We start from the raw sequence: 11,434 nt of genomic DNA on the forward strand, positions 1-11,434 counted from the left end.
AAATCTGCTGAGCAGCACCAACAGTGGCCTCTGCTGCCGGAAGTTGTAATTACACAATGCTAACTATGCTACTTACTTTCCTGTTTGTACATTCCGACATGAGCCTTATTTTACCGTTTCTGTTTCTACTCTGTACTTTTCTAACCTCTCTGCAGTGTTTATAACAATGTTATAACATTGTTTATATTCACTGGAAAAAGGTAGATCCAAATATCCCCAAATGTCATTTTGTCAACTTGTTTTATTCAAGAATAGTGCTGCTAATCACTCTTGCTAACTCAAGAGGGATACACTCATGAGTGAAAATTTCACTTCCTACACTGGCAGAATTCTTCAGTTGGTGCTCCCAGCCGAAGGCCTTTCAGCTGCCATACTGAAGAACTGAACATTGCTACACCATAAGGGACATTGCTTTAGAGCTTTTCAAAGTGTGACACTGTGGGCCTACGCACGGCCCTCGGACTGCATCAAATACATGAAAAGGTCTGTCTGAAGGCATTTATTTGTTGCTGACTCTGAGAGTCACACACATTATTTAGGTTATTGTGTGGGATCTCCTTTTGATCATTTTTCCACTCCCATTCACTGAGCCTCCCTTGAAAGTGTTTGGAGCCCCCCTGGGGAGGCCCGCCTCCCACTTTGAAAACCTCTGCTTTAGAGAAACAAATGATATCTATAAACCAATTCAACCTCTAAATATTTTTTTTTATTTCGAGGTTGAATTGGTTTATGTTAAGTATATTAACTTGAGTGTCTGTTTTATCTTTGTTTAATCTGCCAAGGATCTTGGCTGCCAGCCGAATGGCCCAGACGCCAATTGAAGATCGCTGCATCCGTATAAGTTCTTCACAATAAAAGCGTCCAGTTAGTTTGTCAGCGGAAAACTTTTAATATGAAGAAGCTGCACCAGGAAATGGGAGTTACATCCAGCCAACCTCGATGCCCCGGGACGGAGCCTCAAAGTTATATACTGCAGTAACAGGCGACCGGGGCACAGATTGAATCGCTGCGCTCCACATACTACATAAATGAGTATGTGCCACTCCACAGCCACAGCTGCTGTTTGAGAGGGGGTTTGAAATTGAATGAGTGACAGGTCGTAGCACCAATGAGAGAATGGTTCGGAAAAAATGGGCTGCGCCTCCCGTGCCGCCACTCATCGCAAAGTCGTTACTGATTGGTGAATGGTGAATCCACCACTCACCAAGCAATCACTGGCCAAGACTCTGTCCTCAGTTTGTTGAGAGGAGTGTCCCAGACCTCAGAGAGAGATCTGCAGCATGCAGTAATGTAGTGTATCAGCGTAAGAACTCTCATGGGTCTGGTGTTGAGACTAGAAGTCAGTGTACCATCAAAATGATTCAGAAGCAGTTATAAAAAAATGGTTACATATTGGGTTTGGCCTTTAACAATGATTTCTGAGTGCCACCGCTGTTGTCTGCCCTCAGCAAATCCCTGACGTATCGCCGACGGGTCGCTACACCACTCTCGTGCCGCTCATCTTCATCCTCACCGTGGCTGGGATCAAAGAGATCATAGAGGACTATGTGAGTATCGCAGTGCCCCCTGCTGCCGGGAGGAACGGGCGGCGGGATGATGCTTTTACTCATTTTGTAATGAGCCAATGTAAAGATTAACGTATCTTATCTGCCTCTTATCCCCTCTAGAAAAGGCACAAGGCAGACAACACTGTCAACAAGAAGACGACAACAGGTAATAGTCGTGTGTGTGTGTGTGTGTGTGTGCGTGTGCGTGTGCGTGTGTATGTGCGCGCATCAACTGTATGCGCTTTTCCATGGGTGCCCTTGTGTCTCTTTACTTGTGTTTTGTTCACCTTTCATGGCTGAGTGAACGGCGGTTGTTTGTCACTCACTATAGGGCAAGCCACGTAGCCACAGACAATAGCTTAGTCGCTAGCTATGAATACTGTATGAGAGCTGCTCTATAGGCGGGCTGATGGCTATGTTGTCCTTGTCTCTCAGTGCTGCGGAATGGGGCCTGGCAGACGATCATCTGGAAACAGGTAACACTATCATCGCAGACTGCATCCCTATTGCTGCCTGGCTCACTCGTCACTGCTGTCAAGAGCTCTCTCTGTCTCTCCGTCCTCATCTACACACGTCATTTCCTGTGTGTCTAATTATGCTCCAATCAGAACAGTTCAAGCTATGCGCTGCTCACTGTCACTTTTTCTCTCTTTCTCTGTCTTTGCTGCCACTCCGCTGTTCCCCAATTAACCTGCCTGTTGTTCTCTCTCTCTCTCTCTCTCTCTCTCTTTACCTCTCTCTCTCTCTCTCTCTCTCTCTCTCTCTCTCTCTCTCTCTCTACCTATCTCTCTTTACCTCTCTCTCTCTTCATTCCCTTGCCCCCTGTTAACCCCCCACCTTTCCTTACTCCCACTCTTTGTCTCCCTCACGCTGTCGCAATACTGCATCCTGGCCACAAGGTGGCAGTAGGAGACATAGTGAAGGTGACCAATGGCCAGCACCTTCCAGCTGACATGGTTATTGTGTCCTCCAGGTCAGCCTCGTGTGTGTGTGTGTGTGTGTGTGTGTGTGTGTGTGTGTGTGTGTGTGTGTGTGTGTGTGTGTGTGTGTGTGTGTGTGTGTGTGTGTGTGTGTGTGTGTGTGTGTGTGTGTGTGTGTGTGTGTGTGTGTGTGTGTGTGTGTGTGTGTGTGTGTATATATTTGTGTCTTTGTTTGTCCATCAGTGGATTGTGGTTTGTTGTCTGTCCTCCATCAATGTATTCTGCTCATTTGATCATTTTGTTTAATCCCATCATAGTTTGTTGGTATACTAGTTGCATGACAGATCTGTCTGGTTTAACCATCATGTTGAAATTGGGCTGTTGTTGTCACTTGACGGTGTTGTAGTGAGTGACAGTATCAGTGATGTTGTGTTGATGTGTCCCTGCCTCTGGCCCACAGCGAGCCCCAGGCCATGTGTTACACAGAGACCTCCAACCTGGACGGAGAGACCAACCTGAAGATCAGACAGGTGGGACACAGGCACAAAACTGTGCAGAACTCTTAGAAAACACCAGAACGTTGGTGAATACTTCCCATCGTTTGTGAAAGTTCTCATTGCATGGATGTACACTGTGTGTGTGTGTGTGTGTGTGTGTGTGTGTGTGTGTGTGTGTGTGTGTGTGTGTGTGTGTGTGTGGGGCCCTTACAATAAAAACGGTCAAGTTTAACTATGCTGAATATTGGCACAAAATGTGGGCCCTTGGCAGCTTCAATACGCAAATATTGGCTTGTGTTTGTGTGCATGTGTGAGTACGCTGCCTTGGTGTTCTTTCCACTCATGTGAGTCACAAACACACAAACTCTCACTCTAGCCACTTCTAAACAGCAACAACATGCTACAACCGTAGCATCAGGTCTGACTATCCCCTGCAGGTACCCTGCTAGACATGACTCAATAAACCACCTCATCCGTTTCTAAACAGAATGGAGAAGCTCTGGCATACGTGGTTTGGGGCACAGTGCTGCTGCCGTATTGAGGAGTGGGGTTTACGTACGTCTGTATAATCAAGAATCGTTAAATATGTGATGTTTTTCATAGCAAGACCAAGCTCAGCAGAGGGAGACAGCAGTGCGCTCTCCGTCACCAGGCTTCCCTTCATGATTTCCTCCACTTCAGTCTGAATATCAGGCTAGGAGTTTTTCTCTTTACCTCACATTTATTCAGAGAACGGGGTTAATTTCCCTCGTTGGCGTCTTGCGATGTTTTAATCACGTCAATTAATTGCTCCTTTTCACCATTCCTGATAGGCTATTACGCATAACGGTAGTGGGTGGAAACGTGCATAATAGCCTACCGCATTTTCTTTTGCCGACTTTCTGAAAATTTGATCAAAAGTTGCGATACCTTTGGATGGAAACCCAGCTAGGGGAGAGAGGAGTGTGTGAGCGGCTTCTCATCTGATCTCTCCCACCTGCAGCACCGCTGCGTCAGGCTGATGATCAAAGCGAATATAGCCTATAGGCTCACTCGTTTAATTCGTTGAAATGCATGAACGATTAATTAATATAGGCTACGTGAACGTTAATACCGGGCACTTATCACCCAATAGCCTAATGCGTAGTAGACTATCATCTCCTTGCTAACTTTTCAAACTGGCAGATGGAAGAAAAGAAACGATTCAACTTTTAGGCTACTTTACTCACCAATTTGACTCTCTTCCAAATAATCCAGCCACGTAACTACGTCCGTTCATGAAATTATTAAATAGCACGGGGACATTTAATGGTTTGTACAGTATGTGCTCCACAGTGCCGGAGCATAAGCTGGGACCTGCTAAACTAGAGCCGCTGTGCCAGCGGTGTCTGGATATGATCCGCAGTCACGGGAGTGTGCTCAAAACGGAGACTTGGTTCTAAACATGCAGCCTGTTTGACTAATGCCTGGTTCAGACTACACGAATTCAGCCCGATATTAGACCGATTTGGTCGTGCGCGACAGATTTTCAGCGTCGGGCCCGAATATGACCGTCGGGGACGACGATCGGCCGTCTTCACCTCTTGTAGTGTGACATAATCAAAGACCAGCGTCGGGACCAGTCGGGACGTCTAGGACGCCTCACGACGCCCTGACGAAAAGACTGGCATGTCAGTCTTTTGGACATGGTTTCGCCTAGTGTGACACCCCGGAAGACAGGTATCAGGTCCTGGGGAGACCGCTCCCCGCTTATAGTTTTCATTTGCAGGTTAAACAACATGTCACTTCGCTGACAAGGCCTGAATTTTACAATATGTTTTGAAATAAATGTTTAAAAATCGATTGTGTGTTAAAAGCTTGTGTTACGTTTTCATTGGCGTTAATACACTTATAATTAATTTCAATGTCCGCAATTCAGTTGGTTGATGAAATCGATTTGTGGTGTGGGAGATTCCAGCTGTCAAAAGAAGAGAAAAGACTTGCTCCTGGCCAATCCCGGCGCTTGACTGCTGCGTAGGCGGGCACAGGTGGTTTTTGCGTAACCTATGTGCGATTCGAAATAACGCCTCCCCGCTCGATACAGATTTCGCCCGCTCCGCTCCGCTCAAAAGAATAAAAGAGATAAAAAGGCCAGGGTGTTTTAATTTGCGTTTAAACGCCTGGGCAATGGGCATTGCTCACTACAAATAACATGGGCTCAGAAGAGTCGGCTGCATGCTCGTTTCTCTTCCTTCTCATCTCGCAGCAGCGGGCAAAAAAATAGTGGGCGTGCACATGAAGTAAGCCAAGTCTTATTCGAGGCTGGAGCGGACATCACAGTGCATCACAGTAGAGGCTGTCACTCATCCAAATAACGTTAATTCTACAAGGGATATATATAGCACCAGGATTACATATATGTTTCACATAGGGTTGTGTTTGGATTTCAATATTTTATTTTGTCCAATATTGAAATGTTCTACAATTGCATGTAGTGCTAACATAAACATTATTTCTATCTACCACTTTAGCCTATTTAGGCTGATTTGGTTGCTATTTCTTGTCAATGTATTGCATGCTGGGAGATTTCGTTCACAGGTCCGCCTCCCCGACGACCTGTGAACTCGCTGACGACTGCAGACGACGTGATGACGGTGGCGTACGATGCTCTGTCGGTGTTAAGTGAGAATAAACTTGTAGTGTGGCCAGTCTCCCGACCAAGACATGTCACGAATTTATGGCAGTATGATGGCCTCGTCTGACATGGTGACATCGTGAACGACAAAAAATATCGTGTAGTCTGATCCTGGCATAAGGTGTTAAGAGCAGGAGTTCACTGCATGTTTAGAAACAGCTTCTGTTTCTTGGACTTTGTGTTGTGCTCGGTCTATCTTTTGTTTTTAGGTTTTTATGCTTCTTGTTTTTTGCGAAGTGCTTTGTGACAAGCCCGTTGGTTAGAAGCGCTCTCAATAAACTTGAATTGATGTGGTTTTGTGTTTCCAGGGTCTCTCCCTCACAGCCGGTCTCCAGGCTCTGGAGGAGCTGATGGGGCTGTCCGGTCGTCTGGAGTGTGAAGGTCCCAACAGACACCTGTATGACTTCACTGGCACTCTGAGGCTGGAAAACCAGAAGTATGACTTCCAAACATACACACAACATGCATCAAGCTTTATTTATGGTAGGGTGGTCGACATTTTTGATAAGTGTCTCTCGACAGAACTAGGAGTTGCACAGTGTTTTAAATTTATACTTCATCCAAAGGTACCGTGTCAACACTTTTTTCTGTCGCTTCTGACGTCAGATCTGTCGAGAGACAAAGCAAAAATGGGGCTTAATTCTGTCCCAATCACTTATTGAATGACTATAAGAAGTATATTACAAAATTATTTCGCAAGTTTAGAGTGATGAAACGGTTTCCCCCTGAAGGCACCTTTTTGTCAGATGAGTTCTTTAAAGACGCAGGTCACCCAAACTTAGCTTTATTTTTAGGATATTTATGTTGTTTCTCACCTCTCTTTTCCTGCTCAGTCCGGTTCCTCTCGGTCCAGACCAGGTGTTGTTGCGTGGCGCCCAGCTCAGGAACACACAATGGGTTGTAGGAATTGTAGTCTACACTGGTCATGACTCCAAACTTATGCAGGTAACCCAATGTCTTGTCTTGTTTGTCTGAATTCGGTATACTAGGATGGATCAATATTAAAGGCATTTTGGAGCAGTCAAGTTTTGTATTATTTAATTATGAATGAATTTAATGAATATGAATGAATTATTCCTTCCTTCCTTGTGAAATTCACAGGGATAGTTCAAGCTTTTAAGAAAAATGTCTGTTGTCTTCTGTACTGGGAGCCTGTTCAGGGAAAAAAGTACTTTTGTTTTTTTTATTTCCAGTGTTTGGGTAGTTTTTGATGAATTCCTCTGAATTCTTCATTGTATATGGCAAATTAATTTGTGAAACAAGTGTTTTGAAGGAGTGTGAGGGGATGGTTTTTTAAACCAAAGGACCTGCAGTACACAAAGTCAAACTATTCCTTTAACTCCCACCTCCATAGGTTAGTGTGTTTCTTACCTATATTATCTCTTCTCCGTCCCCTCCCCTCCCAGAACTCCACCAAGAAGCCCCTGAAGCGCTCCAATGTGGAGCAGGTGACCAACATGCAGATTCTGGTCCTCTTCTGCATCCTGCTGGTCATGGCCCTGATCAGCTCTGTGGGCGCCGCCATCTGGAACAAACAGCACACCGAGGACGCCTGCTGGTACCTGTCACGCGCTGGTGAGACACACACACACACTACACTTTGCAGTTTTTTTCACAGTAATGAGCTATAGCAATGTACCTGAGGGGTGCTGTTGTGTAGTTCAATGGTTCTCAACCATTGAGATATAATCAACGTGGGGTCCGGGGGTCATTGATGGGCTTCCAGGGGCTCACCAGCGAATCGTTAAAGGGGGACTTTACCCCCCAGATTTCTGGCAAAACGACATGCTGCTTGATCAAAAAAAGAAAGGCAGCAGATTCCACCCGCTAGTTTGTTCCAATGCAAATTGACTGCAGGCACACTGTTGTGAAAGAAGCAGAAGAGCGTCTCCTCTTGTCTCACTATACTCTTTGTCTGCGATCAGACCAGAAATATTTACCGGAAAAAGCGCCATGACAGTTTGCCCGCATCAAGAAAAATGTTATATTAGAGCTACAATATTGTTATAAATATCAACAACTAGCCAACGCTGATGGCCTGTATGGAAACAGCATGACTCGAAATGGTTGAAAGTTATATCAAACTGGTCATTCAGTGGCGTTTTACTCCCATTCACTATTAGGTTGCAGCTAATAGCTAGCATTAGCCACAGTACCAGAGGGGATCATGTTTAACCACAACGCCTTGCGTTGCCCCAGCTCTATTAGCCAGGAAGGGGGCTCGTGCTACATTTGAATTCATAAAATAAAGCTGATAATATACAATTTGTTTCTTTAAACGTCTTACCCTTTCAAAATTACATCACAAACGGACAGCCCTGCTTAATCCTCACTAAAAAACGGGTCCATTGGAGTGAATTGAGATGTTGCAACTTTTCTATTATATGGCTCTCTGGCGTAGCTGATGATCACATGAGTGGGAAAGGGGATGTTCACCATGACGTTAACGGTGAACCAAATCGGCGATGCCACCCCCCAAAAAGTGTGAACCCATAGAGGGCACTCTCGCTGCCTGAAAATGATACAGTGTGTAGAATTCTACCAGTTTAGTCTCAAATGTGGAGCTTTTGACCAGAATCCTTCACACACCACCTCAAAAGCAATATACATTGGTTAAAAGCTGGGGGGGGGGAGAGTGTTTTAGGGGTTAGTTACCCTTTAAACTTCAACATTATTTCATTTACAAGAAGTTAACACAGAGAATGTAGAACGTATGATGTTTTATCATAGTTTGACTGTTATCTCTCTGCCTACAATACAGATCGTCATTTAATTTTGGACAAAATAATATCTAACAATACAAATATTCTCAGATTTGTGCCTGGTAGACAAAATCTCATCAAATGGGGTTTGTGTCCCAGATGTGGTCTCAATTAGGGGTCCTTGATATTTTTGAGAATCACTGGTGTAGTGTAGTTAACCCTGCACAGAGAATTTCACTGTTGAGAATTGATGAAGTAGGCTTAGCACATAATTTATGGGTCAGTAATGTAGTAAAGTTGTGTGTGTGTGTGTGTGTGTGTGTGTGTGTGTGTGTGTGTGTGTGTGTGTGTGCGTGTGTGTGTGTGCCCCCGTGCGTGCATGTGTTTATGTGCAGGTGATATCTCCACTAACTTTGCATACAACCTGCTGACGTTCATCATCCTCTACAACAACCTGATCCCCATCAGCCTGCTGGTCACTCTGGAGGTGGTCAAGTTCACACAGGCCCTCTTCATCAACTGGGTACGGACAATTGTGCGTGCGTGCGCTTTCAAATGTACAGTACGTAGGCGGTCAAATATCCTTGACCTCCTTGTTGGTGTGTTTATATTTGTCAGGATGAGGAGATGTACTACGCAGAGACAGACACACCAGCCATGGCACGAACGTCCAATCTCAACGAAGAACTGGGCCAGGTGAGTCCAGGCTCCTCCCCCCTCTTCTTCTCCACCTATCAGAACTGTCAATGGTTATGCAACTAAAAGATCCCAGTGTCCTTACCAGTCAAATTCCAGAAAAATGAACCGCGCACACAAAATTACCATTGCACTGTGTATTATTTATTATAAGTTAGCATGCAGAGTGATCTTTGAACTAAAGCAGGTGTAGAGAAGATTGTTTTATCTTTCAAATATCTAGCATCTGTTAGCTGATCTTTTCTTTCCTCTTGTCTCCCTATCTTTCCCAGGTGAAGTATCTTTTTTCCGACAAGACGGGAACCCTCACCTGTAATGTCATGCACTTTAAGAAGTGTACCATTGCCGGAATAACATACGGGTCAGTCGTCTCCCTCTTAGTCATTCTATCTTACCTCTTAGTAGTTCTACCTGTAGAAGGAGACGCCTACATGAAACCTTTCCTCAGAGGCTCAATTCATCACTAATTGTTCAGGACTAACTAGTAAAAAAGAGCAAGCTAATATTTAATTCACCCTAAGTAGACTGGTAGTTTGTGTGATTTACTGATTGAGCGATTGATCTAATTCTTGCATGCTTGTTTGGATGATGAACTAATCAACTCATTAACTGAGCCATTCCTTTGCAATGCACCCTCATTGGTCACTGCAGCCACTTCCCTGATCTTGACTGTGATCGTTCGACGGAGGACTTCAGGTCAGTGGCCTTCTCCACTCCTCTCCGCTACTCCTTCCTTTCTTTCCAATTCATTCTTTACTCCATTTTAGTCTCTGCATGCTATGGGAAATTAATATAGTGTATACAGTAGGCTTTCATCAACACACAGATTATTTGGTTTTTACAACAAAAAAGCAATGAAAATAATAGATACAATTGTTAAAAAAAAAAATCCCATATGTTATTTCATTCTGTGTCCCAGGACAGTTCAGTCAATGTTTGTGAACTTGCATCACTCTAGTTTCCTAAATCTGGACATCAGAGAGAAAACCGTTGAATTTGTCACTGAGATGTAAAATGTTGTAAGGGTAATGTAAATGTAAGATCTTCCATAGACAATGAATGCTTCGCTGACTTTGTGAAGCCGTGCTGGTAAGTTATGTATGTTGCCACATCAGAATTGAGTTTATATTCTAGCATAACTAAGGGGTATGAATCAGAATTTAAACCTAATTTGGGAGCAAGAACTCACACAAAAATCATTAAAAAATAATAATAATCAAAGTCTGCGTCCCCTTCATTGTTTATGGAGCAGTCCTTGATTATACCCCACAAATTAAAGGATTAGTTCTCGAGTTTCTAGCTTTAGACAAGAGTGGTGCCCATTTACAAGTATTGACTAAACTGCCCTGGGGCACAGGAATAACTTACGTGCATTTTTTAAATGGGCAGCAATGCGGCATTCCCATTTAATATTTTGATGCTAGACTAGCTTCAAAAACACCTGTACACATGTAATGGTGTATGTATAGGTATGTAGGTGTATATATATATATATATATGTGTATATGTGTATGTATATGTATGTAAATAGTACTTAATGAGTATATCCTGAGTCTTGTACTAAAGTCTGGGCTGGTGTTAAATGTTGGACGACAGGTGTTTCGACGGTGTATAGTGAACCAGTCCCTCCAGGTTTTCCCATCTCGTGCCTACCTGGTGGGACTGATAAATGATTTGCAATCAGTTACAACTTACTGACGTATACTGTATTGTTATGGCTTTATTTTTATTTATTTTTTATTTTATTTATTTTATTTTTATTATAATTATTTTCTTTCTTTTTCCCCTTTTTCTGTCTTTTTCTTTTTGTGGTTGTTGTTGTTGTCAAGGTTGACAGTCTGTTGTATGTTGTGTGTAGCCCGATGTGGGGCCAGCCTGACCTGACCAAAGTTCAGGCCTGGCTGAAATGCATTAAATAAAAAGTATATAAAAAAAAAAAAAAAAACATATTGAATTTTATGTACACACAAAACTGTAACTCCTCCTCTCATCCCCACCTTCGCCGTTTCTTTCTCTCGCAGCAATCTGCCGTCCAGCAGCAATAACTCCACGGAGTTCGATGACCCGGCTCTCATCCAGAACATCGAGAAGGACCATGTAGGTTCTCTGAGATGCTTCTCTTAGATTCCCTCATTTGAAGCAAATTGATTCGGGCCAAAATGACTGGAGGACTGTGTGAGCTGTAGATAACCATGTTCTCTCGTGTGTGTGTGTGTGTGTGTGTGTGTGTGTGTGTGTGTGTGTGTGTGTGTGTTTCCAGCCTACCTCGCCTCAGATCTGTGAGTTCCTGACCATGATGGCAGTGTGCCACACGGTGGTCCCAGAGAGAGAGGAAGACCAGATCATCTACCAGGCCTCCTCGCCTGACGAAGGAGCGCTGGTCAAAGGAGCCAAAGGACTTGGCTTCGTCTTCACTGCA

The 11,434-nt window shown here is 44.0% G+C and overlaps 1 protein-coding gene across 1 annotated transcript in view; it reads left to right on the top strand.

The window, feature by feature from the left end:
* atp8a2 (ATPase phospholipid transporting 8A2) overlaps window positions 1–11,139 on the top strand; it is a gene marked incomplete at both ends in the record, with an annotated part of 11,525 nt that extends 386 nt beyond the window's left edge. Inside the window, 13 exons of the mRNA XM_083663259.1 lie at window positions 1,449–1,547; window positions 1,668–1,713; window positions 1,983–2,023; window positions 2,447–2,520; window positions 2,928–2,997; window positions 5,926–6,053; window positions 6,451–6,562; window positions 7,024–7,192; window positions 8,715–8,842; window positions 8,938–9,015; window positions 9,288–9,376; window positions 9,667–9,711; window positions 11,037–11,139. Of these exons, the coding sequence (XP_083519385.1) occupies window positions 1,449–1,547; window positions 1,668–1,713; window positions 1,983–2,023; window positions 2,447–2,520; window positions 2,928–2,997; window positions 5,926–6,053; window positions 6,451–6,562; window positions 7,024–7,192; window positions 8,715–8,842; window positions 8,938–9,015; window positions 9,288–9,376; window positions 9,667–9,711; window positions 11,037–11,139 (1,182 nt within the window). The remainder of the gene's footprint in view (window positions 1–1,448; window positions 1,548–1,667; window positions 1,714–1,982; window positions 2,024–2,446; window positions 2,521–2,927; window positions 2,998–5,925; window positions 6,054–6,450; window positions 6,563–7,023; window positions 7,193–8,714; window positions 8,843–8,937; window positions 9,016–9,287; window positions 9,377–9,666; window positions 9,712–11,036) is intronic.
* Window positions 11,140–11,434: the final 295 nt, after the last annotated feature.

Source organism: Poromitra crassiceps (assembly GCF_964638095.1).
Source record: "Poromitra crassiceps genome assembly, chromosome: 2".
NCBI classification, from domain to species: Eukaryota; Metazoa; Chordata; class Actinopteri; order Beryciformes; family Melamphaidae; genus Poromitra; species Poromitra crassiceps.